Source organism: Oncorhynchus keta, chromosome 2, assembly GCF_023373465.1.
Source record: "Oncorhynchus keta strain PuntledgeMale-10-30-2019 chromosome 2, Oket_V2, whole genome shotgun sequence".
NCBI lineage: Eukaryota > Metazoa > Chordata > Actinopteri > Salmoniformes > Salmonidae > Oncorhynchus > Oncorhynchus keta.
This window is the reverse complement of record NC_068422.1, coordinates 63,758,813-63,776,312: the sequence shown is the minus strand read 5'-3', so window position 1 is coordinate 63,776,312 and position 17,500 is coordinate 63,758,813. Positions and strand designations below refer to the sequence as shown.

Below are 17,500 nucleotides of genomic sequence, written 5' to 3'. Positions count from 1 at the left end.
TCTCTCTCTCTCTCTCTCTCTCTCTCTCTCTCTCTCTCTCTCTCTCTCTCTCTCTCTCTCTCTCTCTCTCTCTCTCTCTCTCTCTCTCTGTGTGTCCACAGCTGCAGTCGTTCCTGCAAGTGAACATCAGCCAGGTACATGTGGATGAGTGTGCCAACACAGACTGCGGCGGCAGCGGCGGCTGCTCCAACGTGCTGAGCGTCAGCGACACGCCCACTGTGGTGGATTCTGGGAGCCTGTCACTGGTGTCGGTGACGGTGGAATCCACGGCAGTATGCAGCTGCTCCGGTAGAGAACACGTCCACAAGATTTGTTCCTCCTATCCCAGAAACCCCTGCTTCAACGGGGGCATCTGTGTCGACACTCAGAGCGGGTACAGGTGAGGAAGAAGTCATACCACCTGCAGTGAAATGTTCACACAGGAGAAGGGGTTTAATTGTGTTTACAGTTGTGCACGGGTGAGCGGAGGTGTCAAAAAACAGCAAATAGCCTTTGGCAGCCTGACCTTTTAGCAGTCACGAGGGTGGGGGAAGGGGAGGGAAGGCTCAGATCTGTTGTTTCCCTGTTGAGATAGTGATGGTTACCTGGAGTTTTCAACAGATAGATGAGAATGAATACCTGGTAGGAGAATGCTTTATGAATGAGAGTGAGGGCTATGTGTGGGAGAGGAATCAATAAGTCAACTAATACTTAAATCTTGCTAGAGGGATGAAACTCTATGAAAGTATTTGGCCAAAAACAGGCAAGTGGCGCCGTGCGCTCGCTCGCTCACACCAATGCTGTGCCGGTGCTGAATGATAGATCAAGTGAAAGCTTTCAAAAGGATCCAAGCCCCTCTTTGTGAGTCTCATCACTTAACCTACCTCCAAGACTTCTCACAAATATGAGGTACACAGCTTTTAGCCTTTTTCTCCAATTATCCAGGGCCAATAATGCTATTGATTTTCTTCACTGGGTAACAATACCTAAACAGAGAGAAGGAGAATAACAATCAATTTTACACGGAGGGTGAGAGGGGTAATGGTGAGGAGGAGAGAGTGCAGCAAAGTCATTTGGTACGGGGGTTGGAAGGTGAGGTGGGGGTGAGGGGTCGGGTTAGACAACCAGAAAACATAGCCGAGGCTGTTTAAATAACCTCGTTAGCCACGCCTGATTATTCTGCTTCATCTCTAATTGAACAGAGTTAAACCATGTCCACAGGTCTCACCTCTCTCTCTCTCTCTCTCTCTCTCTCTCTCTCTCTCTCTCTCTCTCTCTCTCTCTCTCTCTCTCTCTCTCTCTCTCTCTCTCTCTCTCGCCGGCCAGGCCTTTGATGTCTTTCCGACCTGGGCTCAGCTCACTGCTGTAATCCCAGCGGTGGTTGTTTAGGAGAGAAGCTTTAGCTTCAGTACTGAGCTCTGTGTTCTACAATACAGCAGCCATGTTGCAGTGCCATGTGTCTGGCGCCTCGTGTTCCTCTCTGCTCCTCTCACCTCCTCTACCTCTCTCCCCCAGTGCCTCTCTGTTTTTGGTTCCCTCTTGGTCCTCCTGAATGAATTTCATAGTTGTGCTCTGAATGTCTGAGCGAGCTCAACATCAAGCTAAATACTTCTGGGATCGTGTTGAGGAGGAAGGCTAAACGCCGCCGGTGATGTGGGGGGAATTTTCTTTAATCTAATGATCTTTGTGATTAAAAATGCAAAGGAAATGAACACGTCGAAAATGCCAACCTGGCCGCTACACGAAAGGAGGTATTTAAAAGGGAATGATGCATGTTTTACCATACGTCTGTGTATATTTTTGTTAGGGTGTTTGCAATGCGGAAGTGCACTTAAATAACAGTGCACAAACAATTTAATGAGAGCTCGAGATCATTTAAAAAATATATATATTTCATCTCTGAGAATTCATGCAACACTTTATTTTCTGATGCAATTCTGTGTCAACCAGATTGTACACAAGCACTGTGGAGACCACTTAGGTACAATAAAACTGGAGACTGTCCTACTGTTTTTTTTTATTTTTTATTAATCTACTCAAGTTCACATATGCCGAGTTGCATCCCGTTTATACGGACCATCCAAAGTCATCCAAAATCATGGCAGACATGGGATGCATTTAAAAATGATGTATCTTTGGCTGTGAGTGATGAAAGAAAATGTGGCCTCGGCGACAATTCCTTGAGCAATTCAATAGATGCTTTTGTGCACAAAGACCTAAAGTGGCTCATTAGGAATTTCCAAATCTGACCGTGTATAGAAATTGTCATTCTGGGCCAGGAGTCAGTTAAACTGCAGTACCGAAGCCAAACTGTAGGAGCAGTCAAAACCGTGCTTCTTGACCAGTAACCTTACCCCTTTTGGTGGAGACACATAAACGACTACACTGCTGTGTGTCTACACTGCTGTGTGTCTACACTGCTGTGTGTCTACACTGCTGTGAGTCTACACTGCTGTGAGTCTACACTGCTGTGTGTCTACACTGCTGTGTGTCTACACTGCTGTGAACTCTGTGAGCAGAATCAGAATCACCATATTTACTAAGGGACTGCTCTGAGGAGGTGTTGGCCATTCCTCCTGTGGGTTTCACGTGTGCAGACTTATGATCCCATGGACGTCAACACAGCCACTGATGATACTTCAGTTGGAGCACGCTGACAGACCTATAACGTTAGTCTCCTGACTGAGGTAGAGAGAGAGAGAGAGAGGACGAAGGAGGATGACAGAGACACACACATACACACACACACCCCGTGCAAACACACACATCGAAAGTCCCTCGTTTGAAATCCACTGGCATTGTTAGTTCATATTCAGAGGTAATCTGCTGCTGATTTGGTGTTCATGTCTAGAAAGGAGGTGTATACGGATGTTCCGGAAAAAATTGCCAGACATCTTGCCCAAAATTTGAACATATGCCCAAATGCTCTTCCTGGAATTGTCCATCCTGCTTCCCTTTGAAACACGAAAGGAGAAGCTATTTAATTTGGTTCTCTGCTGTTTAATTAAAAGAAGAAAGTAAACCCAGGATTTGTGTCTAGTTGGACGTACTAAGCGTGTAATGTGCCTTGCCATTGGTCCGTACCAGAATGATTTATGCAGCCAACCCAGAGTTAATCCCAGCTCTCTCTCTGTTGCAGACACATATTGGCTTCTAACAGTTGAACTGACATTGCCAGATTGGCCCAAACACAGGATAAAGTTGTTGATGTGTCAGAACAGAAGAGCCTCCTTGTTGATGACAAGTTGTCCTTGTAGAACTCACATTCCTCAGCTTATATTATAACTGAAACGCCAAGAACTTAAAAAGCTGTGAAGCATTTTGAATCTGTCAATGTAACGAATAATTAACCATGTTAATAGAAATTCCTCACATTATACGTATTCAATTATGACATTTCTACGATTATTGTTTCCACTAGAGAATGTCTTTATAACTGAAGGTCAATGTCATCCTCTGCAGGCTTGGGTGTGTGAAACTGTTCAAAGACAAACGCAAGCCTGGTAATAGATATGAGACAGAGGCAGTGGACGGTTGCTGAGCAGAGCACAGAGCCCTGGCCTGGTTTATCACTAGGCGTTGAGCACACGGATGTCGAACTGCACAGATGCGTAGAGATCCCCAGGGACGCAGCGCAGAGATTTAAGATTTAAGAAACAACATGTAGATAATCGTGGCGGCCAGGATTAATAGCGGGATTTGAAAATCGAGGGCAGGGGAGATTACTTGGTCCCGAACGCTAACAAATAACATTCCCGTGTGCAAGCAAAGAACAGGAAATGAGCAAAGGGGGAAAAAAAACTCAAGTACAGTAAGAGGATTGGGGTTGAGGCCATCGTGGCTGAAATCATGTTCCTGATATCTCTGAGGGGATAAATGAGTGAGATAATTCCCTGAGACTGGTTGAATTGTTTCCAAACGGACAGATAAGGTAGGTCAAGTTTCCAGTGTATTGTTTTGAGTCCCCCTCTTTACATCTCCTTCTCTCTACAGCCTTATCTCTCCCTCTTCCTTTTCTATATGTGATCCCTCCGTTGTACGTCACTGTCTGTCACTCCGGGAGATGTGCTGATGTCTTTTTGATGGTCAGATGGTGTAATATAAGCCTTGTTTGCCGCTCGGGGCCTAGTCACACTGAGCCGTGACCGTGCGTGTACACTTCCTCCCTTTCCATGTGACAGTGGTCAGGTAGACACATGGCTCCAGGCTGTAACCACATCCAGATATCACTGGACTCAACTCCCTGCCTCTCCACAGTCAGGTGGCGTTATAGTGTCACTATAGGATCCTGTTTGGTAAACCGGAGCCTATAGGACCTTCATCAGAACCAGTGCTCCTAGAGCTCCCAGACCAAACTTCCTTTCATTCTTCTGCGTCACGGTCGTGACCCCAATGTTGTTGGGAACAGAACAGCCCGACGTGCTGATCTGCAACGTTCACCACCTGCTGTTGTTCTCACCCCTATAGTATAATAACGTCTGCTATTTAGCAGAGGCTTTTATCCAACGCGACTTACAGTCAGGTTTGCATACAGTCCTCTCTCCTCTCTCCCTTTTTGGCTATGGTGTGCCTTCTAAACGTGGGGTGTATAGCTTTGATTACTGTGCCTGGTTATTAGAAGAAGCATGTTATTGTGTTAGCGCACGGCCCGCCTGTCTGTTTCTCTCCTCCCGCATTTGCATGTCTGCCAGGTGCCAGGGGGGACTATCATTTCTGACAGTCTCTCCTTTTCAATCTGGGTTCAGAGCAGAGACTGGGAAATGGGAAATACTAAATGCAAGAGTGTCGGATGTGGCAGCCAGGAGCTCTTCTCTCTCTCTTCGCAGCACACAAATGAGAGAGGAACGAAACGAAGGGAGCATGGCGGCCTGGAAGACTATTATTAGGCTGCTGTGAGTAGGGTGATGGAGAGGGAACCGGCTGAGAAAATAGCTGGGCTTCTGACTAAACTAACTAGAGAAAGCCACACTTGATTGATGCCACAGGATTGCCCGTGTGTGGGTGTGCCAGCTATATTAGCTGTCTCCACAACAGGTGGATACAGTGGGGTGTGTGTGTGTGTGTGTGTGTGTGTGTGTGTGTGTGTGTGTGTGTGTGTGTGTGTGTGTGTGTGTGTGTGTGTGTGTGTGTGTGTGTGTGTGTGTGTGTGTGTGTGTGTGTGTGTGTGTGTGTGTGTGTGTGTGTGTGTGTGCGTGTGTGACAAAGGAAGACTGAATGAAGGAAAAGGGATGACAGAATAACTGGAGGGAGGAGTACGGCTGTGCTCGGTTGCTGTGTTGTTAATAGTGATGGATTCTCCCTATGGTACAGCTGATAATGAGAACATCTGCATGAGATGTGGAGTGTCTCGCAGAAGGAAATCACTAGAGGCGAAACAGTAGTGGGACAGCATGACAGACAGAGAGAGAGAAAGCTGAAATATAGTGTTCTCCAGATTGTGAGCAGTCCTTGGGGGCTAATATAGACTGCTAGATGCTTAGTTGGGATGTACACTCACAATCTTTAGTTGTTATGCAATTGAGAACAATTAGAAGTTGTGTTAGAAATTGTGTGTGTGTGCGTGCGTGCGTGCGTGCGTGCGTGTGTGCGTGTGTGTGTGTGTGTGTGTGTGTGTGTGTGTGTGTGTGTGTGTGTGTGTGTGTGTGTGTGTGTGTGTGTGTGTGTGTGTGTGTGTGTGTGTGTGTGTGTGTGTGTGTGTGTGTGTGACTGACTGTTGTGTGGTTAAGCAAAAGCAGGCCATCCCATCCCGGCCTCAGCAGGGACATCCTGATAGAGCAGTCTTGCGTGATAAATGAGGGAATAACTCAATTGCTTTGTGTTATTCTTATTGTGATGTTCCTCCTCCTTGTTATTTTGCCCTAGATGCCAGTGCCCTGCGCAGTTCGAGGGGCCAGAGTGCCAGCAGACCAAACACAGTTTCCATGGCAACGGCTATGCCTGGTTTCCTCCCATAAGGCCTTGCTTCGAGAGCCGTCTCTCCCTGGAGTTCATCACGGAGGTTGCAGATGGTCTGCTGCTCTACAGCGGGCCCCTGGCCCAGCTACAGCCCTGGGACCTTGAGGACTTCATGGCCATAGGTAATATATCTACTTATCTACTCACAGAGGAGGGGGACAGGAATACAGGATAGAGGAGAGACAGGGTAGAAGGGAGGGGCAGCGCATGCATACGTCAGTGTGTGAGAGCTGGTAATTGTGTTTGCGGTCCGCTGTGATGGCGCGATAGAGATAGGAAGGTTGCATGAGGCAGAAATGCTCAAATTGTCCTCTACACAACTCTGTCTGAATTTGCTGGTTTAAAATAAACAAGACTACTAAGGTACTTTTTACATGGAGATTTGTTGTGCCAACGCTGCCAAATTAGTTTGGGGGTGGAGGGGATTCTTTGAAGGGGGGTCAGCTTCAGCCTACACACAGCTCCTGAGGCCTTTAATGAGTGTACACTTGGTGGTAAAGGCTGATCTCTGTGTGTGTGTGTGTGTGTGTGTGTGTGTGTGTGTGTGTGTGTGTGTGTGTGTGTGTGTGTGTGTGTGTGTGTGTGTGTGTGTGTGTGTGTGTGTGTGTGTGTGTGTGTGTGTGTGTGTGTGTGTGTGTGTGTGTGACAGCGTCAGGTCTTTAGGGGTTAATGAGGGGCTCGTTATGAAAGTAAAGGCTTATTTGTCATTCATTCCAGAATGTAATTACAACGGGGTGTGCATATTTAGAGCTTTAATGAACTTGTTGAGCTGCGTGGACGTGCTTAGCATACATTCTCAAGTTAAGGCCTGGAGTAAATAACATACGATGTTTGTGTGTACGTGTTTGTGGCTCCATTCCACATTATGTCTGCTTTCGTGTATTAGCACTCGATTCAATGCTGGAAAACATTTTGTGTGTGCGTGTGTGTGTATGTGTGCGTGTGTGCGTGCGTGCGTGTGTGTGTGTGTGTGTGTGTGTGTGTGTGTGTGTGTGTGTGTGTGTGTGTGTTGAATGGGAAACAAAGGAGAAAGGAAGTTTAGAAGTAGAAGTTTCAAAGTTTTTTTGCCACATGCACAGGACAGTCTTCAGTCTGCAGTCTCAACCGTCTCAACACGATGCATAGTTAGTGTGTTGTACTGTGAAGATGTAAAGATGTCTGCAGTCTCAACCGTCTCAACACGATGCATAGTTAGTGTGTTGTACTGTGAAGATGTAAAGATGTCTGCAGTCTCAACCGTCTCAACACGATGCATAGTTAGTGTGTTGTACTGTGAAGATGTAAAGATGTCTGCAGTCTCAACCGTCTCAACACGATGCATAGTTAGTGTGTTGTACTGTGAAGATGTAAAGATGTCTGCAGTCTCAACCGTCTCAACACGATGCATAGTTAGTGTGTTGTACTGTGAAGATGTAAAGATGTCTGCAGTCTCAACCGTCTCAACACGATGCATAGTTAGTGTGTTGTACTGTGAAGATGTAAAGATGTCTGCAGTCTCAACCGTCTCAACACGATGCATAGTTAGTGTGTTGTACTGTGAAGATGTAAAGCTGTCTGCAGTCTCAACCGTCTCAACACGATGCATAGTTAGTGTGTTGTACTGTGAAGATGTAAAGATGTCTGCAGTCTCCACCGTCTCAACACGATGCATAGTTAGTGTGTTGTACTGTGAAGATGTAAAGATGTCTGCAGATGTTGCAGTGAGTCAGGGTTTCCCAAACGTGGTCCTGGGGCCCTTCCTGGGTGCACGTTTTGGTTTTTGCCATAGCACCACACAGCTGTTTCAAATAATCAGCCTCACAGCTGTGGATGTTGAAGAGAGAAGAGAGACCAAATCCAACAAAAGTCTGCGTCACATGAGCTTCCTATCCTTAATCCAGCACTGTGCCAGAGAGGACAGAGATAGTGACAGGGAAGACAGAGAGGGATGAATAGAGCATGGATATGAGTGGAAGACTGAGCAAGATGTGTGGAACATTTTAGAATTGTAGAAGGGAGATATGGCAGAAAGGCAGAGTGGAGATGGCAAGTGTATACGGCTGAGACTTAAAGTGAGAAACAGACAAGAACAGTTCAGCTTGACGTCTCTATATTACTCTCACCCACAGGTTGACTGTGTCAAACCTTGTTATTTCTCGCTGTTTAGCAGTGCAACCTATTAAACCTATCTGATTTCCCACTGCTTCCCGGCCCGAGTCTCCTTATTAAAGACGTTGAACCTGCCTCCTGCAGCCCTGCCCACTCACTGTCTGTTCTCCGCTGTGCTTTACCTTGCTGTGCTGTTTATCCCCCCCATGGGCCTTTGTACCAAGCATGTATCATAGCACAGACCTACCTCTGCAAAACACCCCTGCATGTCCTACATTCTCTGCTGTTCCCCTGAGATTAAAAGCCCAATGTAGCCATTTGTACATTATATCAATATCGAATCATTTCTGGATAACAATTATGTAGCTTACTGTAGTAGAAATAAACAAAAACAGCTTTTTAGCAAAAAAAGACTGTATTTCTCAAGCAATCATTTTGCTAGGACTCTCTGGGAGTTGTCTGAGTGGGGAGGGGGAAATTGAAAACCAGCTGTTATTGGCAGAGAGGTTTGGAACTCTGTTATTCATCTATTAACTAATTCACCACCTGGTGATGTCACCAGGCAAGCCAAAACTCCACCCATGCAAAACATGCTGATTAGAAGGTCCTTGGTAAGATTGTATTTTCAACCAGAAACTATCAGGAAATAATATCATTTTTGTTCACTCTTTTACACTGTTAGTTTCATCAGCTGTTGCACAATATGATTACAAAACACAGGAGAAACCATTTTGACTGCACCAGGCCTTTAAGTGATAGAGCACCGAGCCAGTATGGCAAGTAGCCTGAGTGTAAAGCAGGGCTGTTCAATTCCGGTCCTGACCGAAACACTTCTGTTTTTTTGTTTCTACCTGGTAGTTAATTGCACTCACCTGGTGTTCCAGGTCTGACTGAGTCCCTTATTAGGAGGAGAGGATGAAAACCAGAAGTGTTTCTACCTGGTAGTTAATTGCACTCACCTGGTGTTCCAGGTCTGACTGAGTCCCTTATTAGGAGGAGAGGATGAAAACCAGAAGTGTTTCTACCTGGTAGTTAATTGCACTCACCTGGTGTTCCAGGTCTGAATGAGTCCCTTATTAGGAGGAGAGGATGAAAACCAGAAGTGTTTCTACCTGGTAGTTAATTGCACTCACCTGGTGTTCCAGGTCTGAATGAGTCCCTTATTAGGAGGAGAGGATGAAAACCAGAAGTGTTTCTACCTGGTAGTTAATTGCACTCACCTGGTGTTCCAGGTCTGAATGAGTCCCTTATTAGGAGAGGATGAAAACCAGAAGTGTTTCTACCTGGTAGTTAATTGCACTCACCTGGTGTTCCAGGTCTGAATGAGTCCCTTATTAGGAGGAGAGGATGAAAACCAGAAGTGTTTCTACCTGGTAGTTAATTGCACTCACCTGGTGTTCCAGGTCTGAATGAGTCCGTTATTAGGGGGAGAGGATGAAAACCAGAAGTGTTTCTGCCCTCCAGAACTGACATTGAACAGCCCAGGTTTAGAGAGAATGGCATCCTATTCCATTAGTGCATTATAAATTGAAAAGGGAACTATTTGGGATGAGGCCAGTGTCTGTTACTGCCCAGCTTGGGCCTGTATGAGATTACTGGACAGGTCTGATGTGATTTGCTCTGGGCTAGACAGAGCAATGGATGTTGCCCTACCAGGGAGGAAGATGTATTTGGTTCTGCTTGTTAACTTTTCCATGGCTCATAATCTTTGTCCTGGTCTGATGTGGGTCAGATAGATATGTGCTTCATACTGAAAGCATTATATTGAGTTATGGATGTGTATAGTGTAGGTTTGCAGGGCATGTGGTATCTTTTAGAGTGCCCATTGGTCTGTCCTCTCCTCTAAATGTAATACGTGTTATATTTCTCTCTAAATCCCGCCAGAGATCTAGACCCTGTCTGTTCTGCCTCCTGACTTTGACGGCTGGAACAGTGAGATCATAGTTAAATGAGTCGCATTATTGTAAACTCCCCCTTCTCAAGGGTACGAGCCATGGGGCTGAGCTTGTCCAATCAATAGACAAATTAACCGGACAAATTAAATTTGGGTGATTACGTACTCCTGCAGAATGGGAAACAGGCTCTAAGGGCTCGGCTGGGGATCCAGTTTACACCACGTTGCCAAGAGTTGCATCCAGCTCCAAGGATAGAGCCGAAAAAATGTCATCACTCACTTTGTCTCATTCTGACCTGATGGCAGCCTATTTATCATGCTTTTAATATGTGGAATTCAGATTTTCTTAATAAATGCAACTAAAAAGCCCGATGTTTCAAAAAAATGATTGAGTAATGGTATGGAAATAAACTCAATGAATGTAATGTTTATATGCTTGCAACAATGTAAGCCAATTTATATGGTTGTTTTGCAAGATTGCATTTTTTTACCCATAATAAATTGAAACATAATACCCGGCTGAATGTAAACATCTCAGGCATTTGGCATTGGGCTATTTTTGACATATTTTGCTTTATGCAGTACTTCTGTTGGTGGTCTCAGAAGGAAATGAGAAACAGGCTGACTGAGAATGAGGTGAACGAGGTGAACCCCCCTAAAAACACGCACACAACACCCCAATACACACACACACGTGTAGACACAGCATCTGGCAGATGAAAGCGAGCAGAGAGATACACTGAGTGTGAAACGCACATTACGGTCAATTTGCAGAAACCTGTTTCACAGTCTTTTAGCGTTGCACCCGTTTCAAATATCGCTTTCAAGTTTGGGTCCTGTTTCCTGGGGGTATGGGGTTGTTTGCTGACAGTCAATTTATATTAAAGGCACCACAGTCACAGACTCTCTTTCTCTGTTGCTGGGCTGCTGATTTGTATACACTGAGTGATTTGTAATGCTGTTTATGCAGTCCATATTCTCCCGGCCTCAAACATATTCCCTTCAGGAACTTCAGAAAAGAGGCAATTTTTCATATTTAAGTGGGAGTACCATGCTTTGGGGGCTGAGACCCCCTGGCTTCCCCCTCACCAAGACGCTCGACAGGGAAGGTTCATCTGCAGGGATGTCGAGGAGGAGACCATGATGAATAAGGGATGAGGAGGGGAGATTAGCCGTGACCGCGCTGAGTCCGCCAACCGGAGTTTAAGAGCAAAAGCTTGTAGTAACCTGAATACACCCGGGCGTACTCTCCCTGTCCAAGATCATTTGATACGGCACAACATAAAGCCCATTTGGCCTGTCTGCCCACCCTTTAGCCTCCCTGCCTGCCTGACCAGCCCAGCCCAGCCGGCCCATGCCCATGGAGGTTCTCCTCTCAGGCACTCAACACCCCTCTCCTGTCCTTCCCTCTCTCTTTTCATCTCAACCAAGCCTTCCACCGTTCACACCTGTCACCCCGCAGTCTGTCCCTTTTTCTCCTAAAATGTCACGTCAGCCCCAACAAGGAGGGTCGGGACCCTTGTCAGATTGAGACACCCTGTGGGACAGTGTCAGTCTTTTGCTTGATGGTGGTGGCCACTGTGGGCCTTTCACATGAAAAGGGCTTTTCACTCAGGCTTAGGCTGGGCTCTGTACATCAGTGACTTAATGCTAGCTCAAAGTAATCTCTGTCTGAGCACAGGTTGCCTACTGGGAATCCACTGTGAGAACACTGCAGAGAGACAGGTGGGAGAGGGAGAGAGAGAAAAGGTTGGGGTTATAAAAGAGGAAGACACGACAAGCCCGACCGAGGGACTGTCATGGAGAGAGGCCGGGCGGAAGAGAATGGGATGACGAAAGACAGAAAACGATAAAGACCTATGGAAGAGGGAGAACAACCCTCTCTGTTGAAAACAGAGCATTTGCGAGCCTAGAAAATAGAGCGACGTGGAGTTTATATTTACAGCTCTATTCTCTCCTGAACTCTTAAACTGTGGATGTCATGTTGATTTATGGAGAAACAGTGGTTGGTTGACATGTTGTTTACCCACAGTCCTTTGCAAACAGTATAAAGCATACAACGAGTCTGAACTGGTTCATTAATTTTTAATTTCCCATTTGACTAAGTCAGAAAATAGAATCACTTTTTAATGTTTATTGTCTTATAGTGTGTGGGGGGGGGGGGGCATAATTGCATAGCGCCAGGCACTGTTGTAATCCTTATTGTGGGGTGAGCATGATGACGTCGGACTGTTAGTTATATTTAACTGGTTTACTATTAACTTTGCACCTTTTACTGTTGTTGTTTTTCAGGTTCTAATACTGGCCCAGGTTATTAGATGTCATTTTAAGTGCGTCATCTTTCTGAGCAGACTGCAGAAAGCACTGAGGTGGTGCCTGTTTTTACTTTAATCTGGGGTTGGGTGTGCACACACCACTCTTACAGAATTTCGACCGTTTAAAAAAATATATATATTTGTTTTATTTCACCTTTATTTAGCCAGGTTAGGCTAGTTGACAACAAGTTCTCATTTCCAACTGCGACCTGGCCAAGAATAAAGCAAAGATAAAGCCAAGCAGTGCGACACAAAACAACACAGTGTTAAGTTGACCGCAGGTCAGTTGACCTTGATTAGTTGACTGTGCTTCGCTGTGGTTGCTTGTTCTTGGTGTGTTGGAGTGATCTAATGAAATGTGTACAGAAGTGACGGCCTCAGGATAAAGTGGTCTGTGTGTGGTTGTATCTGATCCTCCCTGGCATTAAGAGTATGTCATGGGGGTTGTGGATGGTCATCCCTGGGGATGGAACCACCATGTGTGACCTCATGTCGGTGTCCTCTCTCTCTCTCCCCTCAGAGCTGATCGATGGCACTCCCACACTCAAGATAAACCATGGCTCGGGCACACTGGTCTTGCAGTTGCCAGGCAACGTGAACGTGGCGGACAGACGGTGGCACCGTCTGGATGTGAGGAGCAACAGTAAGGTGGGTGTCTGAAGTCTGAGCTGCTGCCAAATTTATACCATCCCATGGACCCCCCCACACACACACACATCTCCCCCAACACTAGCCATATGATGTTCATTCTTATAGAACTCCGGGGGAAGTTTAATGCAAACAGGTGGTGTCTACTAGACTAGACCTGTTTTCATGACATCATCTGGAGAAGTCTGATGTCTTAATATTCCTGATATTCTGGATGTCCTGATAATCTGGATGTCCGTATATTTCTGATGTCTTGATATTCTGGATGTCAGGGTGTTCTGATATTCCTGATGTCCTGATATTATCTGATGTCCTGATATTCCTGATGTCCTGGTGTTCTGATATTCCTGATGTCCTGATATTATCTGATGTCCAGATATTCCTGATGTCCTGATGTCCTTATATTCCTGATATGCTGATATTATCTGATGTCCTGATATTCCTGATGTCCTGATGTCCTTATATTCCTGATATGCTGATATTATCTGATGTCCTGATATTATCTGATGTCCTGATATTCCTGATGTCCTGATATTATCTGATGTCCTGATATTCCTTATATTCCTGATGGGTTGATATTCCTGATGTCCTGATATTCCTGATGTCCTGATGTCCTTATATTCCTGATATGCTGATATTATCTGATGTCCTGATATTCCTGATGTCCTGATGTCCTTATATTCCTGATATTATCTGATGTCCTGATATTATCTGATGTGTCCTGATATTATCTGATGTCCTGATATTCCTGATATTCCTGATATTGATATTCTGATGTCCTGATATTCCTGATGTCCTGATGTCCTTATATATCTGATATCCTGATATTCCTGATGTCCTGATGTCCTTATATTCCTGATATGCTGATATTATCTGATGTCCTGATATTATCTGATGTCTTGATATTCCTTATATTCCTGATGGGTTGATATTCCTGATGTCCTGATATTCCTGATGTCCTGATGTCCTTATATTCCTGATATGCTGATATTATCTGATGTCCTGATATTATCTGATGTTCTGATATTCCTGATGTCCTGATAGTATCTGATGTCCTGATATTCCTGATGTCCTGATATTATCTGATGTCCTGATATTCCTGATGTCCTGATATTATCTGATGTCCTGATATTCCTGATGTCCTGATGTCCTTATATTCCTGATATACTGATATTATCTGATGTCCTGATATTATCTGTCTTGATATTCCTTATATTCCTGATGGGTTGATATTCCTGATGTCCTGATATTCCTGATGTCCTGATATTATCTGATGTCCTGATATTCCTTATATTCCTGATGGGCTGATATTCCTGGTGTCCTGATATCCCTGATGTGTTGATATTCCTGGTGTCCTGATATTCCTGATGTCCGGATATTATCTGATTCCGTTATATTCCTGATGCCCTTATATTCCTGATGTGCTGATATTCCTGATATCCTGATATTCCTGATGTGCTGATATTCCTGATGTGCTGATATTCCCGATGTGTTGATATTCCTGATGTGCTGATATTCCCGATGTATTTATATTCCTGGTGTGCTGATATTCCTGATGTGCTGATATTCCTGATGTGCTAATATTCCTGATGTGCTGATATTCCTGATTTGCTCATATTCCTGATGTGCTAATATTCCTGATGTGCTGATATTCCTGATGTGCTGATATTCCTGATGTCTTGATATTAGCTGATGCCTTGATATTCCTGATGTCCTGATAATCTGGATGTCCTTATATTCCCGATGTTCTGATATTTCCGATGTGCTGATATTCCTCATGTGCTCCTGTAGGAGGTACGCTTCACACTGGACCGCTGTGCCGGGGCCACCGTCATGGAAATGGAGGGAGTGGGCAGCTGGTTGACCACAGAGGACCACTCATCCTGCGAGGTCACTGGGGTCACGCCCAACCTGGACAGGTAGCCTACTCACTCCTCTCTCTCTCTTGCTCTCTCTCTCTCTCTATTTGTTTGTCTGTTGCTCTCACTCTTTCTTTCTTTCTCTCTTTCTCTCCCTCCCTCTAGCTCTCTCTTTCTTACACTCTATTTCTTTCTCTCTCTCTCTCTCTCTCTCGCTCTCTTTCTTTATTTCTCTCTCTCTCTCTCTCTCTCTCTCTCTCTCTCTCTCTCTCTCTCTCTCTCTCTCTCTCTCTCTCTCTCTCTCTCTCTCTCACCCTGTCTTCTTTGTCTCTCTCCTCCTTTACACAGAATACACACCTTTCACATAGTCAAACTCAGAACACCAGATTGGTGGGGGACAAGGCCATGTATTATGGTTTGAAAAAAGTACTGCAGTAGAAAAATAGGGACGGATAGGTGTATGAAAAGATACTGAAAAGTACGGACAATGTTGTTATTTTATTCCTCAGGCACCTGAACGGGACCCAGGTGTTACAGCTGGGTGGAGTCAATGAGGACCTGCCCTATGTCTACCCGCAGTTACAACACAAACACTTTACTGGCTGCATCCGGAACCTCGTTGTCGACAGCAAGGTAACGCTCGCTACAATGTGTTTCCTCCCAATCATCACACACCCTGAGTAGCCTTGGGAAGCGATTTAGCTCTTATACATAACATCTCCATTGTAAAGAGTTACACGTGTACTGCAGGCAGCATGGTGTTGTTAAACTGCATACAGCAGCTCACATAAATGCTTTCAAACACTTCCACACCTTTCCCACGGACATTGTCACAGCAACACTCCTGTAGAAAAGGTATGATCCGGGATCGCATTCAGCGCATATCCACTAGATACAGTCTGAAATGGTAGATATGCCACCATGGCAACAGTCGTCACAGGGAGGACAGCGGTCCTTCTGCCCATGTGACTCCATGGCACTGTGTGACACTGGGAACTAAAGGTATTTGTCACTAAAGCACTCTCCTGCACGCCCGCTGGCTACAAAACGTAGGGCTGAGGTTCGATACAATATTCATAGATCTCTTATTGTAGACTGGAAAGACTGGGGGCGTGGGTGGAACATGTGAGAGAGGGGGAAGACAGGAGGAAAGGAGGAGGATGTCTGTGCCATTGAACTTGTTCAAGCGTGAGGCAGGGGTGAATGTTTGGGCAAGAGAAGGGAAGGCGCAGATTTTTAGACTTCAATTGTTTTTCTATTCTGAATCTACATCCACAATGTCACAGTTGATTTATGTTACTCTCTGTTGTTGCCTCTCTCTCTCTCTCTCTCTCTCTCTCTCTCTCTCTCTCTCTCTCTCTCTCTCTCTCTCTCTCTCTCTCTCTCTCTCTCTCTCTCTCTCTCTCTCTCTCTCTCTCTCTCTCTCTCTCTCTCTCTCTCTCTCTCTCTCTCTCTCTTCTGCTCTCTGGGACAGATGAACTATACTATGGGTCTGCAACCAAACACTAATGGTTTTCATGTTCAAAAATGAAATGATCAGTAAAATGAATGTGAAGAAAAAACAATCTGTAGATGAAAACAGTCTTTTCTTTACGAAAGCAACTTGATGCTTTCACTGAAAGCGACTTACATTGATGCAAGCATACATTTTTCATATGGGTGGCCCAACGGGGAATCGAACCCAAGATTCTTCCGTTGCAAGCGCCATGCACACAGGACCACACATACGCAAAATGATTAGCAAGTCTAGTCCTCTACATCTATCCAACTCTGTTTGACTCTCTCTATCCATCTCTGTATTTCTGACTGAAGCAGAGACGGGTGCTCACGACTGGGACAGTCTGCTAATTATGTTTGGTGAAAAAATGTGATCGTGATTGGCGTCTCATGCACATCAACAAACACACACCTGCACACATAATCCCGTGCACACAGAGATGTATGTTGGATCTTTGAGTGTGCGTAGTATCTCTCTGTAAATGGGTATTGACCTCCGTCTCGAGATGGACCAGACTTGGATTGCCCAGCTCTATGGTGAGGTCAGAACCAATTTGTACCGTTTTGCAGATTGGCTCAACGGCTACCGTAGTTTACGAGCAGCTCCGCTGAACGGTGGGAAGTCATAAACGGGGAGATTGGACATATTCATGTTCTTTTCAAGGTTTTCCGGTCCTTTCACAGCATTGCCCTCCGCCAGCTCCTTTCTGTGCCTGTGGATTGTTTTGATCCTACGAAAACCCAGTTGTTTACATTCCAAGAAATTGCATGAAAGGTGAAAGCATAAAGTTTCGGTGACCTTTTGCCCTTGTTTTTTTGGGGGGGAAACAAACAACTGTTATTTCGTTCTCTCCCCCCTCTATCTATCTCCTTCCCTCCCTTGTGCCTCCCTTCTTTTTTTACCTGTCTACTGCTTTCTCCCATTTCTATCTTACACCGTACAATGTAAATATCTCCCTTTGGCACATATCCCACTCCCCCTCTTCCCCCTCCATCTCTGTCCTCTCTCCATCTCTCCCCCCCTACACAGTTCTATGACTTGGGCACTCCAGCTGACTCTGTGGGCAGCTCCCCAGGCTGTCTGACTACGGATGGGAGCTGTGTCAACGTGGGCATCCCCTCCTGTGGCCCTCGGGGTCGCTGCCATGGAGAGTGGGGCTCCTTCAGCTGCCAGTGCATACCGGGGTACACTGGGAATCAGTGTGAGCACGGTACGTACCTCAATGCCAGCACCGAGACCAACATGTATGTGTTGAGTGCTTGTT

At 45.5% G+C, this 17,500-nt stretch overlaps 1 protein-coding gene across 1 annotated transcript in view; it reads left to right on the top strand.

Moving 5' to 3' along the window:
• Positions 1–17,500, top strand: part of si:ch211-186j3.6 (neural-cadherin) — a 239,580-nt gene that overhangs the window by 193,219 nt on the left and 28,861 nt on the right. Inside the window, exons 22-27 of the mRNA XM_052480386.1 lie at positions 102–379; positions 5,842–6,056; positions 12,752–12,879; positions 14,671–14,798; positions 15,248–15,371; positions 17,266–17,446. Coding sequence (XP_052336346.1) covers positions 102–379; positions 5,842–6,056; positions 12,752–12,879; positions 14,671–14,798; positions 15,248–15,371; positions 17,266–17,446 — 1,054 coding nt within the window. The remainder of the gene's footprint in view (positions 1–101; positions 380–5,841; positions 6,057–12,751; positions 12,880–14,670; positions 14,799–15,247; positions 15,372–17,265; positions 17,447–17,500) is intronic.